Below are 20,086 nucleotides of genomic sequence, written 5' to 3' on the forward strand. Positions count from 1 at the left end.
GCATATTGTGTTTGTTTCCATTAGTACAAATTTTAATATTATTCTAATGCTCTTCACTCTATTTGAATAAAAAACAATGTTTGGCCACTGTGATTTTAAAGAACTATTATTTATTCTCTCAAAAGTTTGATTTATTCTATTATTTATCCATGAATAGCTTAAACACTATCAAAATGCTTTGCCTTTCGATTTTCTGACAGCACAGCAATCTTTATTTTAGAATGTTTCCCTGACATTCTGCTGTATCATTAGGGCAGAGCACGTCGAGTATGCTAAAAATTGTAGTAGACATACAAATTGCTTGTATTTCATCTATTATCTATGTAACTTTTAGAGTTTTCTTTTTCAGTAAAGTTTTATGCATTTTCAAATTACGAAATTTCAATAGGACTTGCTGGCAAACAGTAACTGGCCTTTAAAACCCTCCTTCCCATTACACACCATACTAAGTACTTTGCACGTTACAAATTTACATGTCACAGATCATTTAAGAGTTCATACAAGAGTCTCTTCTCTCCACCCATCTCCCAGTATAGGTGTTGAATCTAAGGTTCAGGAAAGTTTAAATAACTTGGATCAAATTTATTTGGCAATTTGAGTGGCAAAACTTGGAGTCAGGATTCATAATCCTTTGTATATTTGATATTGCCCATGATGCTATGATTATTATCAATCAGATTTTTTGACAAACAACTGTCACTGATTTGGCATAAACAATAAAAAATTATTTCAGTTCGAGGAAGCCTGATAGTCATATACAAATATATTTACCAAACTAAACTCTTCTTAGCAAATAAAATTAATGAATATTTGCTCAGTTTTCAATGGGGACATGAAAATACATGGAAAGAGCATGAAAACTGAAGACCTCAGTCTGATCCCGACTCTAATATGAATCACATTATGGAAGCCACATTTCAGATCCTCAGTGTTCTCACCCATAAATGGAGACTCTGGAATCCACCACCTTAGCTTCTCTGCAATTTAGTTTTAGGGTCAAATGGAGTAAGGTCATGGGGAAGAGGCTCATGAAGTGAAAGAAGTATGTAAATGAGAAATTAGATTAGGGAATATCACAGGTGCTGGATGTAAGAAAGGAAAAACCGTTATCAGTATCAATAATACAATAGGGGATACACAGCATAAAAATTAGGAAAAATGACAGGAATAAAATGAACTTCATTGCTTTTTCCATAAGCTTTTATTAGAAAAATAAAGAATACTTGCACAAATTTTCTAAACAATCTGGAAAATACATCTCTAAAGTTTAATCAGTATTTGATCTTTAGTATTTAAAAAAAAAAGGATATCCTTTAGTTTTAACAAGAAGTCCAATGGAGCCACGTCCTCACTAGGTCTAAAGAGTATTTTAAGAAGGCTTTCTCTGCCTTTAATTATGCTTTCATTTACTCAATAAGCATTTGTTTATGACTCCCCACATACCCAATCCAACTGATAGATACTTCATAGAAAGCCAAGGAAAGGAAAGTACCATTATCTCTCTTTAGGTAGGTAGCCCCCTCCCACCATGTTGAAGAGGCAAATTACAAAGCTACTAGAAAACAAGGATCGATATATGATAATACAGGGATGCTTGGGTGGCTCGGTGGTTGAGCGTCTGCCTTTGGCTCAGGGCGTGATCCTGGGGTCCTGGGATCGAGTCCTGTATCAGGTTCCCCACAGGGAGCCCACTTCTCCCTCGCCTGTGTCTCTGCCTCTGTCTGTGTCCCTCATAAATAAATAAATAAAATCATATATATAATCATATATATGATAATACAAATGAGAAAGCATAACTAAATGTGCATGAGAGGCAATATAAAGTGCTCGGGTGTGGTATTACTCAGGCAGACGTTTGGAGGAAGTCTATCGAGAGTCTTTTTTTTTTTTTTAAGGTTTTATTTATTTATTCATGATAGAGAGAGAGAGAGAGGCAGAGACACAGGCAGAGGGAGAAGCAGGCTCCATGCCAGGAGCCCGACACGGGACTCGATCTTGGGACTCCAGGACTGCGCCCTGGGCCAAAGTCAAGGTGCCAAACCACTGAGCCACCCAGGGATCCCCTCGAGAGTCTTTTAAGGGAGGAAATGGCTATGTTTGACAAGGAAAAGAGAATAAAGAAAATTGTACATTCTGGGTGAATTTACAAAACCAAGCAAGATTCACAAAGGGCTTTGAGGTCATGTGCTCCCAGTTGCAGTGCTTGAAGTACCACTCTAAAGGAAAGGGATAAGATTTAAATGGGGGGAAAAATAAAGAAACAAAAAGCCACTATATATATGTATATATATGAGATGGACTGGCATAGGGAAGTTCCTTCAAAAGCAAGAACAGAAAATAAATCAAGAATCACGGGAACTTTAGAAAAATAAAGATGAAAGTTCAAATCCAAAAACCGAGAAACAAAAAGAAGAAATGATGCTACAAATTGCCAGGGAGAAAAAAACACGTTGAGAGACACAGAGAAAACAACAAATGGAAAGGAAAATTAATAAGTTGGGTCTGTAACAGCAGGAATCCATTGGATAATCAAGGAAAAATGTCCTGCGGGTAGCGAGACAAGCAAGGGGCTTTGTTTTCCCTGTGTCTACCTGTCACTTTGTATAGTAATGAAATTAATGAGCCTGACTCTTCCTTTTCATGACTGGAAAGACTCAAACATCCTGATCTTCTTTGCTCATGCATAGCAACCACACAGCTCTCCTGTCAGTACAATCAAATCGCTCCAAGTTACAGGGAATTCTGAAAACATTGTCACTTGCCCCTAGAATAATAAACAGAAAGTACGGGGGAGGGGGATGTGGAAATCCTTCCAAAACAGGAGGCTGACAAGGCTAAGGGACATTTTTCTTTGTTTCTTATGACTGCTGGCCTGAAGTCGTACACCAGCATGAAGAAGCATCAAGAATCTACCTGCCTGTCTAGCTGACGTTCTTTTACCATAACGGGATTTAATCATCCTATGAAATTGCTTAGAAAAGAAACAACTAGAGGCTCGGATATTGAAATAACCAAATGTTGCCATCAGGTGCCATATCTAATTCTTGGAATCGATTTTCTTTTTCCTTGGGCATCTTTGCCAAAGATAGAAAAAAATTAAAGACAAGGTTAGCCAAATCCAAAGCATCAAAAGAAAACCAAATACCAACTGAAGCAGAATTCAAAAGATGCTTTTTAATGATGATTTTTAATACAAAAGAAGAAAGGTAGCTTCCACTAGGGGAAGAAAAACCTGAGACCTACTCTTTCTTAGTTTTGAACTTGGAAATCAGAACTCAAAAGCGACATGCTACAAATTTGATAGGATAAATGGATTTGCCTTTAACCACGAAATTGTGTTGTCCACAGCATGACTGAAAACTGTTACAAACTTCCAAAGGCTTCCGAACTGATTAGCCCGTGAATCGCCTTCGCCTCTGCCAACTTACCTGGCAGCCTTTCCTGTTTACCAAAGCACTTCTCCCCGGAGCCTGCAGACAGCAAGCTCCCCGGCTGACTGGAGCCTTATCTAAATCCTCTGGAAGTCGTGCTGGGGCTTATCTCTACCTGAAGACCCAACATCATTTTTTCCATGTCAAATTTCAGACATTCCAATATTGTGAAGATATGGATGACTTTGCCTTATCATTGAAAGCAGACTATTATTATAGACATTTTATAAAATTAATTATTTGGTTAATACCTGTGCAGATAAAAGGGCCCTCAGTCAACAAACTTTTGTTATCAAGACTAATCACTACATTCAACGAGAAACATCAATAACCTTAGGAAGTTATTCAGCAGGGGTTGGGAATTTGTTCTGTAGCCAAGCACACACCAAAATCACATCAGCAGATAGAGGTTCTGGTAAAAATTTCTCAATGTAGAGGTTGTGACTTTCTGCTTTTCAAAGCAATCTATTTTACTGAAGCTTTTTAAATACATTAACGGTATTTTAAGAGTTTATGGGCAGAGAGGCAGATTTCCCAATTTCTTGAGTTTTAAGTTTTTAAAAATAATTCTCAACAAGAGATCTTTTGACAAGTAGAGAGAGATTTCTATGACTACATAATGGAATCAGAGTCAAGCAAAAGACCCCATTTAATTTGGCATTTAACATGCTGTCCTGTTGTTTACAATTTGCTTCATGTATGTTAATCACATCTGCCCACATGGATTATAAACTGTTTAAGCAAATTAAGCAAATTTGAACTTCTTCATTATTCCTTCAATGTCCTAAGCATCAATGTGTTAAATAGACACTCAAAGGGATGAATGAATGAATGAATGAATGAGCCTCTGTATTACTGTTTAGAAATCCATCTGCCTTAAAAAAAAAAAAAAAAAAGAAAAGAAATCCATCTGCCTTAACGAGTGGCTAACTCTACTCAATGGTTTGGATCTTTTTTTTTTTTTTTTAGATTTTTAATTTATTTATTTGAGAGAGAGAGAGAGCATGAATGGGGGATCAGGAGGGGGAGAAGCAGGACCCCCCCCCCCACATTGAGCAGGGAGCCTGATGTGCAGGGCTCCATCCCAGGACCCTGAGATTATGACCTGAACCGAAGGCAGATGCTTAACCCACTGAGCCACCCAGGAGCCCCGACTTGGATCCTTTCTACAACCTAGTTATGCAGATGTATCTTCCAGTTTGCTTTTCCATCAGGAGCACATACTGAAAAAGCTCAACAGAACTATCTATGTAAGAGGAGAATGTGAAACACGTTCAGGTAATGCTGAAGGCTATTTAGGGAAGGCTACATGTGTTTACCGCAGGGAACTCTCTTTTCATTTACTATGACTCTTTCCCAAGTGTCTTATTGAGAGCTTTATTTAACAAAGTAGTCACTGGGTGAGAAGACAGAGTAAAGGGAATCTAAAAACCAAAGGAAAAAGGAGAAGGAAGGATCAAGGAAGAAAAGGAGGGAAGAGGAAGACAGACAAGATGGGAGGGACTCAGGGAAGGAAGGAGGGAAAAACTGGAATCCCCAAAATGCTGTTTTCACTGTGTAGCAAGAAGTTTGGGAGCTTACCTCGGGACTCACCTCCTGTTTGGAGCTTTCAGGAACGGGAGGACTCTTTACCTTGCCCTTTCCTAACCTGCCGCCTACAGAGCCCACCCACTCTGTTGAATTTTGTATTTAATCCTTTATACAGTCTCTTTCTAGTTTCTTCCTGGAAGGTAGTGTTTGCAAGCTCCTAGAGAGAGGGACCTGCCTCCTCTGTTCCTTCACCACCCCCAGCACAGCAGAAGCACATAGCAGGTTGCCAAGGGGGGGGGGGGGGGGAGTCAAATGACCAAATAAAGGAGTAAGGTTTTTTTTTTTGTTTTTTGAATTCCCTCATTTCTGTGAATTTCACCATGATTCTCTGGGAAAGGAGTTTTTAATTTGGAATCCAACAGTCTTTTAGAGTAGGCACTGTCATGTCCATAAGGGTACCACACATTCCCAGGTGTATAGAAACTTAAACACATGGCACACGCCCTGTCCCCCTGCTCCCCCCTCCATGTCTGTTTTCCCATCAAGACACTATAGATTTTGTCATATTTTAAAAGAAGCATATAATTCAACAGAGGCTTCGGACTCTATCCTCAAGACTGAGGAAAAAAAGTAAGTTTGTTTAATACCCAGGAGCAAAGAATGCACAGTCTTTGAAGCTGGTTTCAGTCTATAATGAGAAACTCTTCATTCTGACCTTTGACTGGTTGGTTTATTCTTAAGCCATATTCTGTATGACTTCATACAGTGTTTCAAATCTCACATTTAATGCGCTGCTCCAGAAGTAGTTAATGAGTATATTAATCCACATATTTCCAGTGCTTCATTTCTATTTGCATGCTGCAATTTAGAGAAAGCTTTAAAATGCAAGGCTTATTTGGCTTTTTGCCAATTCTTGAAGAATTATCCTTGTGTGTTTAAAATTATTCATAAACAGCCTAAAAGTAAAGCTCTGAAATAGATTATTTTTTCTTACTGTTTCACAGTAAAATTATTTTCACATTCTACTCTGCATCTTGCATCAATGCCTGATGATCTAGAAAGACTGTTTGGGGTAAACCTGGAAGTTGGCAAAAAAGCTGCAGTAAATCTAAGAATGAAGAAATACGTGAGTTATTCATAAGATAGATTATACAGACATTAGTGCGGCAATGAGACACTCATGACAAAACAGATATGTCAACAGTAGAAAAGGCTTGAAGTTATTGCTGAATTTTTGTAGTGGCCATAGCAACGGTATTACCCAGATCATCTTGAGGCTCTTGGCTGAAATACCAAGGACTGGTGTAAATGGACAAGGTTCTATTTCTGAGACAGGGAAATGCAGCCCATCTTGTGAAAGAGATATGGATTTTAGGTTGTTTCTTAATATGATGAATGGGAATGCAACCTGCTAGATAACACAGAGCTGCACTTGAAAGTGAAATCGAGGCAAAAAATATAAAATAAAAAACACAGCAATGAGTTTTGCCCTAGATTTTATCAAAAATCCAATGAGTAAATCCACCAGAAGTTTGCCAGCCTAGGAGACCACAAAAGCTGACTACATGGGGATATGGCAGGAGAGAATCAGAGCTAAGGAAATGTGACTGAGTAGCAGACCTAAGGAAAACATTTGAGACAGTCCTGTACTTGAGAGACCATCCCATTCTACTTGTACTTGAGCCCAAGAACATGGCTATGTGGGTTTCCTTTGAGCCACCTAACGTTTACTGAGCACTAAGCTGGTGGGACTGTGTCAGGATTTTAGAGAATGCAAAAAAAAAAAAAAAAGTCTATTTAGAAGTGAGAGCTTAGAATCAGAAAATCTAGAACCGGGCGCCTCTTGGCCATAGGGCACTTTGTGTAAACTTTATAAAGCTCCTTTCCCCAACTATTCATTCTGTAGGACTCCTCTGTCTGATGAGATTTTGGATTTGGGGACAAAAATTGGACACCCGAGCTACTCTTCAGTAATAGTAAGAGTTTCTTTTTCATAAACGTGCCTTCCACAATACCTTTGCTCCCAGTGACACTTTGCTCTATTAAAGGGAAGGAAATTTGGACTGTTAAAAAAAAAAGTTTATGAGGGCCTTTTAAATAAATAATTTTTACAAATTTGCTCAGTGCCAAAGCCTGCCTCAGGAAAAAACAAAAATGTTGTTTTTCAATCTGAGAATAACATTTTTATTTTAAAAAGAATATTTACTAGCAGCTTTCATCAATAGATATCCCCCTTAGAGCACTGAATTTGTACACAAGAGCACATAAAGCCATGTAGATTCTATCTGAAAACACCATATTAAGCTCTAAATACGGAGTTTGGCAAATTTAAGAAATTCACTTCTCTGAAAAAAAGTAAGAAAGACCTAGTTTTTAACATGTAGGAAGTAAATAGTAAGCTTCATGATTATACAAACCATGCTTGGCACCTTATTACAGGCCTATAAAAATGTCCGGCAAATAGATGTTCAATAAATGTGTTTAATGAAACACTTAATTTTCTAAACTGCTTAATTTATGCCAATGCCTCATGAAAGAATGGCCTCTCCTGAAGGGGAAACAGTTGTTTGTTTTCCCCATAAAAGAGACCTGCTAATGCAAATTTACTTCTTAATTATTCTAAATTTTTTGTGTTTTCATTAAATATCAGAGCTGCAGTTGATGAACAATCTACAAAGAGCTGAATGTTGAGTTATTAAGAAATGAATTTCATGTGTAGAAAGGGATTATATCAAAACGCCTTAGATATATTTATACAGATTTTTGTTTTATTTTTCAATACTACATCTTCTTATTCTAGCCTACATAAATGACCCAATGTTTTTCACCACTGTCACTACTTCTCACTGGGGGGGTGGGGGGTGGGAGGGCACTTTTAGCAAACGTATGTAGTACTTTTGCTTACAAATCTGTAAACACTGACACTTTTGCTGAGCTTTGAGAAATAATATCATTTGAATGGCTGAAGAAGAAGAACAGCATTTCAAGAAAGAAGGAATATATTTGAGGAAGACCTGGGGATAGAACTGAGCAAAGAGCAATGAGTGACTCAGTCACATGGGAGGTAACCTCAGGCCCACACCTCACAAGAAGGAATAGATGTAAAGGAAGCATAAAATATATGAGAGAAGAAATGGCACAACTTTCCACTCAATCGGGCTTGGAAGAAAATTTTCCACACAGTGCTAAGATACAACAAGCAGGCAATAACTGAAGCACTGAGAGGAGCCATAGAGCTGGTTTGGCAAACTGGTTGAGGCGACGGATTCGTAGGAAATATTCTACAGGCTGTAGGAAGTACAGTCCCGGCATATATAAGAGGGAACAGAATGGAAGAATTGATGTAAAAGTTTAAGGCATGGGCAACAATCTCCTCAACAGTGAGTGAACGTGAAAATGAACAGGGGCTAAGAGCTTCGAAGAACAACTCCATTTAAAGACTCCGGAACAGGAAAGGAGATAGAAAAAAATGTCCAATCCATACACGAAGATGCTGCTAAGGGCAGTAGAAACAAAAGCAGGAGGAAATTTCAAAAAGGAACATATAATCAAGATTTCCTCCTACCATGGACAATGTTGTTTGTGTTTAGTCACAAGAAAACCATTGGTTATCTTTGAGGGAGTCTTGGGTACAACGTTAGTGTCATGGGAATGGTTGCAGAAGAGATAGATAGGTAAGGGTGTTGAACAGGATCACAGAAAATATAGAAATAACCCACACTGATATTCCAATTGTATAATCATCTATATGCAGCAGGTCACAAGTCTCTTGAGGCAATCCCAAATAGGTTTCACTGAGCCAAACTCAAACTTTCAGAAGAGCTGATTCCTTTTTTAATCCCTGACTTTGAGATATAATTAACAAATAACATTGTCTAAATTGAAGATGGACAGTGTAATGATACATATATATGTACATATGATACATACATATGTACATATTTACATATTATATATATATACATATATATATAGATAGATATATAGACAGTGTAATAATTACCACAATTGGGCTAGTTAACACAGTCTTCACCTCACAGGATTACTTGTGTGCATGGTAAGAACATTCAAGATCTACTCTCTAGTTGATTTCAACTATACAATACAATCTCGTTAACTGTAGTCACCATACCGTATATTTGATCCCCAGAACTTCTTAATCTTAGAATTAAAAGTTTTGGCCAGTCCGGTTTGCACAGCGGTTTAGCACCGCCTTCAGTCCAGGGCGTGATCCTGGAGACCAGGGATCGAGTTCCACGTTGGGTTCCCTGCATGGAGCCTGCTTCTCCCTCTGCCTGTGTCTCTGTGTGTGTGTGTGTGTGTGTGTGTGTGTGTGTGTGTGTCTATGAATAGATAAAATATTTAATAAAAAGAAAAGAATTAAAAGTTTTTACCCTTAGACCAACGTTTTCCCATGATCCCACCCATGAGCCCCTGGTAACCACCAGTCTACTCTTTGCTTCCATGAGTTTACTTTTATAGGTTTCACATATAAATGTGACCATACAGTACTTACCTGTAGGACTTCTCTCACAGACTTATTTCTCTTAGCATAATGCCCTCAAGAGTCATCCATGTTGTCACAAATGGCAGGATTTCCTTTTTATGGCTGAATAATATTCCAATTGTGTGAATATATTCTACATCTTCTTTGTCCCTTCATCCATTAATGGACTTAGGTTGTTTCTTTATCTTGTCCATTATGAATAATACCGCAGTGAACATGGGGGTGAATATACCACTGCACAACAGTAATTTTTTTTTTGTTTCCTTGGGATATATACCCAGAATGAGATTGCTAGATCATATGGCAGCTCTATTTTTAATTTTTTGAGGAACCTCCATCTCTTTTCCATAATGGTTGTATAAATGGATTCCTTCTTAAAAATCATAGGAGAGGACACCGGGTTGGCTCAGTAAGTTAAGCAGCTGCCCTTGGCTCAGGTCATGATCCCAGGGTCCTAGGATTGAGCCCCGCATCAGACTCCTGGCCCAGTGGGGAGCCCACTTCTCCCTCTCCCTCTGCCATTCCCCCAGCTTGTGCTCACTGGCTCTATCTTTCTGTCAAATAAATAAAATCTTTAAAAAATCAATCAGTCAGTCAATCAATAAAACTATAGGGAAGAATCCATTTCCTTGCCTTTTCCAGTTTCTAGAGGCACCTACATTTCTTGGTTCATGGTTTCTTCTTCCATCTTCAAAATCAGCAGCACAGAATCTTCAAATCTGATTCTGAAAATCCTGCCTGCCTTTTTTACTTATAGGGACTATAATAATCACATCAGAACTAAATGTAACGCATGAAAATCTCTCCATCTCAAGATCCTAATTCACATTTGCGAAGTCCTTTTTGCCACGTAAAGTAACATATTCACAAATCCCTGGGAATAGCATGTGGGCATTTCGGAGGAATCCTAATTTTTCTGTCTACCACAAAGTCTACGTTAAAACATCAGAAGCAGTTCAGAATTGACTTTGACTTAATTCTTATGCATCAGTTTATCTTTGGGTTAAACAATGTGAGATTAATTCATTAACAAGAAAATGAAAATAACGTTTTTAATGGAAAGCTTTACGCTAGTCTATTATTTTCTGCTGAAAGGTCTTTAAGTTAAATGTTAAAATTCTTGTTGTAAAATTCCATTTAATGATAGTTGGGTGGCAATAACAATAAGCTAATAGCTTTCTTCCAATAGCAATATTTTGATGAGCCCATTTTTTTTTATTGTGGCTAGACTATATATTATGGAAATCACTCTTGGCAACATCTTATGCTGATTTTTATTTTCACTGTTTTTTAATATAAAATGTTTTATTAAAAGGTTTCAAAGCCCTAGATTTTTCCTTTTGTATACATTTAAAATATAAACACTTTTTACCTAATAATATAAAGATGTATTTGAATTTCTCAAACTCTTGGATCTATAGCTTTTCCTCTGTATAAGGCTTTTCCTGTATAAAATTGAAGGGATAATGAACAAAACTACCATAAATATTAAATGAGATCATGTATGTAGCAGCTAGCAGTTGCTAGCCCATATTAAGTAGGTCTTCAATCAATTTTTAGCTTAATATAAATATTTTCTCACTAATATTGAAGCATTTCTACAAATACTACTAATGAATAATACTACAGATAGTGTTTCTTACCAAACTTGCCAAATTCTAAGTATTTGGTTCATCTACACAGAATTTAAGGTGAGAATTCAATTCAAATAACTGAATTTAATTAAAAATGGTGGTTTATATTCCAAGTGTCTATTCAGTCAGGCTTTCATAGGGGTACACAAAACGGTAACCTTAAGGCTTTTTAATTCTCTCTAAAGGCACCAGGAAATTATGAGAAAAATTTTGTGAATTTCATATATCCTGTACAGAATATTCGAAGTTGCAAATTAAGCAATTCAGGAGATCACATCTAGAATATGGCAGCAATTTAAGAAATAAAAATCACAAAATGTCCTCAGTGGTTATACTTTACCTTCGAGTTGCACTATTTAAAATTTCCTCCTATAATTCCATGTCCCTACCTCTTTTACTCCTTGTGATTAAATAATGTTCCTGTGCTTTCACTATTTTCTTTTTGTGAAGTTGTCAAACGATCTCTGTCTCGTCCTGTGTAATTTAAGAGACTTTTATGTAGCCCTCTGAGAGACTGTCACACAAGTCCGACTAGGAGAATAATTTACGAGGTTCAAAATGAAGGGTCATTATTAATACTGTCTGGCCTGTAATGAATATGTAGACTCTCTCGTCCATGCATGGCAGGGTTTTAACTAGATCAAAAGAGGTAGAAGGTTTTAAATGAGGTGTTATGAATGATGTCATCGGTTACATAAGTTTAATTTACATTTTTAAAATATGATTGTTTAATGAGATTAGACAACATGAGACAACAAACATGTTGTTTGGTGTGGGCTTATGTATTACTTTCAACTATTTCTTTGCCTGAAAACACAATTTCAGAAGTTGTGCTTTTATAAATCCTTAGGCTAACATTTATTAGCCAATCCTAAGCTATAATAATATGCATAATAAGTGTTCTACACTATAAAGCTAAATGCGGAAGGACAGCAAAGAGTGGGTTTTCTCAGTTTTGAAGGGAGGTTAATTTTTAAGTGCTTCTACTTTATCAAAGTATTCCTGACTTGTGTTCAGCCATCATTGGTACTAATCATGTTTATGTAGCTTTTTCTTACCATTTCAATGTCCAGTGTTTTTTCTTAATTACAGCAGGCAAATCTAGTTACTTCTTCTGATTAATCTCAATAGTTGAATAAAATTCCTTTCTGGGCAAGTGAAATCTTAAATATTTCCACAAGACTTTGTTTTAAACATAAGTACGTGGTATAGGATATGCCAAATAAGGAAACAGAGTGACTTCAGTAGATGGACAACTATAATAGAAAAATGTCTATGTGTTTATTTATATATGCTTTATTATTTTAAACAGTCTCTAAAACTGAAGCTTCTCTTCTCATCAAAAAAAAATCATATTTTTTATTCCTCTCTATTTTCCCTAGCATATCCACTAACTCCTGTGTTTTTTAAATATGTACTTATTAGGGCGCACGTTTTACATCCCCACATATACTCTGAGTGTTGTATGTTACCCATAATACTTAGCTGTATGCCTTGAAAATAAATCACTAACATCCGGCTCCTATTATTTGCTGGATGACATCCTAAACTTTTTAGTATATTAACTCCCTTAATTTTCAAAGGAGACTAGAAATAGGTACCATTATCATCTTCACTTTACAGAGAAGGAAACTAACTCAGAACAGTTAGGCAATCAGGCCAGAGTCACACAGCCTGAAAACGGCCAGCCTGAATCAAAGCCTGACCTTAGAGGCACCGAACATAACCCCTGCCCTGCTTCTGGAGGCCGTGGGCAGGTAAACGTCCATCCTACTTTTAGAGTGGGTGACTTGCAGAGCACCAAGGACCTCTTCCTAACCTTGGTTACCATTATGATATCTGTTTGCTCTGGTTCTTTGATCGTTGTCGCTCCTCCCATTATACCCAGAACATATTAATAGGACCTCTACTATTTAATAGATCAGTAATAGCAGCTCATATTTATTAAGCTTTTACCATGTGCCAGGAAATGCATCTGATTTTAATCTTCAGACAGGCTATGATACCGACCCGTTTAGAACCACTTGAGAGATGAGGATACTGAGGCAGAGGGAGGTTAGATGACTTGCCCAAGGTCACACAGCTAATACACGGTGGAGGCAGGATTTAAACTCTGAGGCCAAACTCCAGAGCTGGGCTCCGGATGAAGGAAGGAATAAATGAATGGAAAGCTAGCGTGGAGGAAGCACATCTGGCCTATGTGGAAGGATGAAGTGGAAACACAGACCTGCATCGAGGCAGAAGAAACATGGGTAGCGAAGCGCAGGACAGGGTGCCTGCAGTGCTCAGTAAATACAAATTAATCAGTGAATACTTTTGTAGCCCATAGGTCAAAAGGCTTTGCCTAGGTGATGTCTGTTACTAACGCTCTCCACATATTTTCCTCTTTCAGTGCCACCGTGGGCCTTAATCGCCATAGCCATAGTCGCTGTCCTTCTAGTCCTGACCTGCTGCTTTTGTATCTGTAAGAAATGTTTGTTCAAAAAGAAAAACAAGAAGAAGGGGAAAGAGAAAGGAGGGAAGAATGCCATCAACATGAAAGATGTGAAAGACTTAGGGAAGACCATGAAAGACCAGGTAATGTTTTCCTACCGTATCACTTCTTTGATGATTTTGTTACAAGTTCATAGATGACTTATAATTTGATGCCAGAGGAGTGTGGAAATAAACAACTTCTGGACAGATGTCACTGTTGTCAAAATGCTTTGCAATCCTTTCAGTAATTATGCAATGTCCCAAAGTGCAAGGAAAACATTTGGTGGGGTTTTTCCAGGCTCCTAAACATGGGAACCAGGAAAGGGCATCCACCACCAGCAGGGCCATCTTGACAGGCCCAGCAGATTGGAATGATGCCTGAGTATTTTGGTGACATCTGCTCAGCCAATCTTAATTGCATTTAGAGTTAGAGAGAAAGAATCCAGAGTGGCTGACTGCTCTCCCTCGTGGGCAGGCTGCCTTTGTCACATCACCACTGCTCCGCAGTCACTGTTAAATAACTCAGACTTACGGCCGTCTACCATACTTAACAAAAACCACCACTCCTACCCATTCATCCGCCTCGATAATTAGCGCTCAGCAACAGGGAGCTAAACAGTGAGTAAAACGGGAGAGAACTGCCAGCTAGTCCTAAGAACGGCGCATAATTTTAAGGCAAGATTCTTGTTTCATGAGTTAGGGGCAATGAAATCATGATACAGGCTATGGAATCCATCGGGCTGGGTTACCTTCCCGAGGCCCAGGAAGCTCTTTGGATATTCTTTACGTTATTGTCTATTTTTATTGAACTAAGTGGATGAGTTGGTTCAGAATAAAGTTTACTATTAACAATTATATTTAGATCCCTCTTGTTTTTTGGAATCATTTTCATAGTGGGTATCTTTAAAGAACATTTAATTCATATTAATAATGTAAATGTAGAGCTTTTTCACAGAAAACAACATCTTTCATGATCTTTGTTTCCTTTCTAATAATTCAAAAGTTCTACTTATTCCCAAATAGCAACATATATCAATAGTTTTTTGAGTTCTTCTTATAGTATTAATTACTATTAACTGAACTCTCTAATAGGTGAATCTCCTTAAGAACAGTTTAGTTAAGGAGGGCGTTTTTAGTACATTTGCATAGTTTCCTAGTTAACCATCCACTCAGGGCAACAGCCCCACTCCCCAGCTTGAGCTTTAAACACTTCTCAAAGACACTGTAAAGTCTATTGACAACAATTTCACAAAGGCTCTTCTGCACTCGCTGAACTGGTTTCAGAGCTATAGAATGTATGCAGCACTTGCACTCACCCTCAGCCAGCTTTGTCCTGAACTCAGAACAAGGTTTACGTTTTTCTGAGTTTTAATCACAAGCACAGAAGTCCATGTACCCACATCTGACCACAGTGGTCTAACAAGGATTTTTCTCTTGAGTTAATTTGTTACATAATAACTGCAATTTGAAAACGTGCCTTGCTCTACACTTCGACATTTTCAGTACAAGCAGAACTTGACAGAGATTTCTTTAAACAATTTATTGGGAGCTTAAGTGTAGAAACAATGTGCTAGATGGGCAGAGACTGAGACTGAATAATCTGTGTGAATTTCCAGCTGTGTGTATGAAACAATTTGAAAATACAGCCCTATCATTTTTATAACTATAATACAACACAAATATGATGTTCCCATATCCAAGAATTAACAATTAAAAGTATTAAATAATGATAAATTATAATTACAGGATTTTTTTTTTAGCATTAGAAATTTGTTTTCTTCTTTGTGGAATTTGTTCTGTATGACATAAGATAGTAACTTGGAGTATAGTTGGGGTGTTTGTTACCCCTGTAATGACCTGGATAAATGACCAAGATCTCAAAATACTAAATACACAGAATTGGTGGTGGTTAATTTTTTCACTGGTCATCAGTTCCTTTGGATGCGAGAGGAAGAGAAAATGAGTCAAATACTCAAATCCTAGTAGGAAGTCAGTGATAGTTGATAGTGATCTACTATTACAACAAGGTGTTTAGGATTTCAACCACTCAAAAAGATATCATTTCAAGCAGATTGCTTGTCTATGTAGGGTTTTATAGATCTTATTTTAATTTATGAACAATTAATTGTACAAAATGAAATGTAATTTGGACAAGGAAAAATAGGCTTTATCAGTAAACAGTCATACTACAGCAGCTTATACTACTTCTTAAGGCAGGCAATAGTAGCTAATAATGGATTCTATTGTTTTATGAAGAGGAAGGATAAAGAAGCAAATAGAATGTACGGTTTTAAGACATATGTCACAGGGTGACCATTCAATCACCCAACTTCAAAACAGCATAAACAGAAAGTAAAATGCTTAAATAATTACACTTACCAAATATTTTAAACAGAGTATTGGTGTGAACATGGGGAAAACAAATATAGTCTATGCCTCTCATTTAAAAACACAACAGATATGAGAGGCATTTTGGACATGATTTCTTAAGACACGCAGTTTCTAGGGCAACCAGTAAGTTTTTACCATTTCAATCTATGTAAGAATACACCGAAATTCAAATTCCAATGTTCATGGCCACCTGTCGCTATGTTGAAATTTTATAACCAACAAAGAATTTTAAAATTCCATAATGACAACAAACTAACTAGTAATAGTATATTTATACAGCATAAGATTTACATTTGAAGGTTTTTATTTTGTATTTGTTTTTTAATTCCCGAAAGCTTGAGAACACTGAAAATGCAGAGAGACATTATCAATTTGCAAAGTCATAGGTCTGGAAGGGTCATTTCTCCATGGTTTTCACTAATGTGTGTGGATATTTTAATTTTTATTTCTTCCTTCTATGTCCTCCTTATCTGTGTTATGTCTCATGACTGTTCTGGACTGTCCCTTGCGGTAGGTTTCCTCTGCTCTTTAGAAACCCCTCGTCAACGCTCGGATATACATTTAGTGGCCTGGCAGCTGGGCTCCACAGCTCAGGGTGTACCATTCTGACACACATCAAGAGGCTGAACTAAATTGATTTTTTTTTAAGCTAAAGGGTTCTCATTTTAAACATTACTAACTGATTAAATAGAACAGTATTAGAAAGCTCAAGTTTTTAACTGATGGGCACAGAAAGAAAATTCAGTCCCTCAATGCTACCTTTTATGTAAGTGTGCCTTATCAAATTCAAATTTGGACAATTTAATTTAAAATCATTTCTGATGGTTGTAAATTAAGCACCTTTTGAATGCTGAAGCAAGACAGAAGCATGTACACTTTGAAATTTAAAGACAAGATCTGATGCTCCCAGCACATGGCTTTCACTACCGCAATTTAGCAAACCATCAAAACTGCTGGGTTTACAAGCTTTTTTCTCTGCATTTTGTTAAGGGGGAGGGAGGCGGAGGGAGTATTGCTCTTGAGATATTATAATAGCTACTGATTTAATAGGCCTGAATTTAATGTGATGGTCGAGAAGACGTCCTGCTTAAGCTCAGCCTTCAGGACAAGAATAGACTTAATCACTTCAGTGATGAACAGTGGCACTGAGAAATTATCAAAAATTTAGCCCTATTTCATACAGAGTAATTGCAGAGATGGTCCTGTACCTTTTATTAGGGCAAAAACCACTTAGGAAGAAGGAGATTTAATATCTCAGCTATTTCAAATTGCACTGGGCTGAAACATGATATGTAAATTGTCAGTTCTGAAAGAGACTTTTGAAAAAGTATTTTAATCCATGATTTTTTTATAATTATGATAGAGTAACGTGTAGATTTTTCAGACAGAAATATGTACTAAATAGCTTGCTATTATTTTTAAAAACTTTAAAATCTTAGAGGGAGGCAATTTACCTAAGCTGCAATTTCCTAAGCACATCTACAGGAGTGTTAAAGACTGACACACAGCTAAGGTTTTGAAAGGGCTAGGTGATTTCACTGCCTCAGCTCCTCTAATTAAAGTCAGTAGCCTTTTCTGGTCACTTTAATAGCATGTTCCCTTTAATGATCTATCCCCCCTCACCCCCACCCCCCCAAGTTAAAAGATGTACGTTTTCAGTAATTAAATTGTTTCCTGCCTTTGGCTGTCAGGAAACCAACATTTTACTATTCAGAAAAACATTTAAGTATAAACTTTCCTACATAGATGTAATTAATAATGATAATTTTTGATTTTCCAAACTCATTATAGGCTCCTGAAAATTTTCAAGCAGCACAGAAATGGAGGCATCTCCAACTACATCTCTGCTGTTTTATAAGATCTTCCCACCCAAATGAGTTCTACTGATGCAGTGCCATCAAGTCTCAGGGGTATTTTTAAGATCAAACTGGAGTTGGCTGAGTAGAGCCAAATTGGAAAATCTTGTCAATTTCAGTGCCATTTTGAAGCACCACAGAGAAATCTCCGTGTAAATGTATGAACAGTAAAGCTTTCACTCAGCAGAGAAGAGAGAGCACGAAATCTGGAAGGTCAGGAGAGGCTAGGGGATGGAGCTGCAGTCTGACGACTCATGCCTTTCTGAAATCCGGATATACTTCTGGCATTTGAGTTCTACAAGAATTCTCAGATTTGACTTGCTGACAGGGGTTAAAATTCCTTTACTTTATCATAGATACAAAGCAGCCTGCCACTTTGTCTTATTTTGACTCACACACCTATACATGAAAGGCAATAAAAATGCCATAACCAAAAACTATGGAAGAAGATTTGCATTATATATAAAAGCTGAGACCACTAAAATACAATGATTTCTCTAGAAATCAATAAGAACCAAACAAAACAATAAAAAATTCAGCAAAGAATGTATACAAGCAGTTCCCAGAAGAACAAATACAATTGGTTACTATGAAGATTTTCAAATTTTTCCACTCACTAGTGGTCAGGGAAATGTAATTTTATCATTTTTAATTTTGAATAACTATGTATAGCTTTTTAAATTATTTTTTCCAATTCTCTAAAGCAGTAAGAATGCATATCCTTAGAAACAAAGCTCCTAATATTTACCATCTTTATAACCTTTGATTTTTTTCAGCAGAGTTGTTGTATTCAATGGGAAATACATTATCTATTTTTATGTTCAAAAGAGAGGAGCATTTGAATATATTTTGTGAAATAATGAGCTTTCTAGTATGTCAATTTACATTACACTAAGGTTTAGATGATGAGGAATACCCAGTTGGTCCAAACTGAGTTGAGAGTTCAGAACCATGATTTTTGTTCATTAACGCAAAATAAATGTTTATACTGATTTCAGCTTGACAAAATTGTAAACATAACTGCTCTTGTTTTTTGGTATCAAATAGACCCATAAATCAATTTAATTCAGCCTAGCTTTCTGTGGAGCTGTTATAAAAATAAAATGGTAAACTTAAACTGAAAGCGGGGTAGATTTTTCTCTCAACATGCATTTGCTGGTGGCATGTTTCTTCCACTTTTTCCATAACCATTATAAATGTATATGTGAAACTTAGGAAATGGAAATTCTTGGAGAATCACTTACTCAGCTACCTTTCTCATAGGAAACAAGGCAAGAAAAGGCCACGCATTTCATATAAATACTCCGCTGCATGTAACAATGGTGTTTTACATGATGCTTAGCTTAGATCTCTTTCAACTACATGAATGTGAAACCTGGCCTGGTTAATAGCATGTTTATCATACCTCCGAAAGAAGCGGTTTTAACCAAAGCCAAACATTTTACCAAAGTGGACATTTTCTTTGCAACAACTTTACATTTTTCGCTTGCAATATTCTGAGGGGCTTCTTCCATTGCTTTCATGTTGCTTGCTGATTGGGAAGAAAATTCCGTGCACCAGTGGAATTTTAAAAATCTATAAGCAGCAAATGTGAATGTGTGTCAGACAAATGGATTTCCAGCATCTTAGTGCTTGCTTCTAACAGCTTGGAAGTGTAACCACAGGCCCAGGTTGATGTGGGTTTCACTGAATTCACTTGAATTCATGTATCATTCGTTTCCCTACTCCTAGGCTCTAAAGGACGATGATGCTGAAACTGGATTGACTGATGGTGAAGAAAAGGAAGAGCCCAAGGAAGAGGAGAAATTGGGCAAACTTCAATATTCACTGGATTATGATTTCCAGAATAACCAGGTCTGAGGGCTTGGGGGGGTGGGGGATGAATTCTAATTCCATTATGTTTTCTGAAATTACCAAGTAGGAATTGAAGCAAGATACTTCTTAAAACATTTCGTGTGCCGCGAGGGGAAAATGCAATTATCAAAGCTATTGATGAAATAATTTCTAAGTACAGGCAGTCCCCTACTTGCTAATTTAACCTCTGGTAATTAGAATTCACAGTATTCAACCGATTACATCTACTTATGGCACTTAGAGCAGGCAAGCAGAATACAAATGAACTTGGCAAGTCGTCCAGTCTGTTTCTGACGGCTCCCAGCCAGTCTGGCTCCCACTGGCCCATCAGCCTGAGCTCCAACAATCGCCCTTGGAATTCATGGCCTTAGATCCAAACAGGGCGAGGAACTGTTGAAATAAACCACC

The 20,086-nt window shown here is 37.2% G+C and overlaps 1 protein-coding gene and 1 long non-coding RNA gene across 11 annotated transcripts in view; one reads left to right on the plus strand and one right to left on the minus strand.

Annotated features, from left to right (window-relative positions):
• Positions 1-20,086, plus strand: part of SYT1 (synaptotagmin 1) — a 542,097-nt gene that overhangs the window by 373,453 nt on the left and 148,558 nt on the right. For 4 of the 5 annotated variants that reach the window (XM_072772877.1, XM_072772875.1, XM_072772876.1 and 1 more), the window contains 2 exons: positions 13,495-13,679; positions 19,556-19,678. In XM_072772877.1, coding sequence (XP_072628978.1) covers positions 13,495-13,679; positions 19,556-19,678 — 308 coding nt within the window. The remainder of the gene's footprint in view (positions 1-13,494; positions 13,680-19,555; positions 19,679-20,086) is intronic. The other variant, XM_072772874.1, reaches the window with a different exon arrangement.
• Positions 1-20,086, minus strand: part of LOC140602795 (uncharacterized) — a 311,552-nt gene that overhangs the window by 133,968 nt on the left and 157,498 nt on the right. The window lies entirely within an intron of this gene.

The sequence above is a fragment of the Canis lupus genome, chromosome 13 (assembly GCF_048164855.1).
Source record: "Canis lupus baileyi chromosome 13, mCanLup2.hap1, whole genome shotgun sequence".
In the NCBI taxonomy this organism is placed as follows: domain Eukaryota; kingdom Metazoa; phylum Chordata; class Mammalia; order Carnivora; family Canidae; genus Canis; species Canis lupus.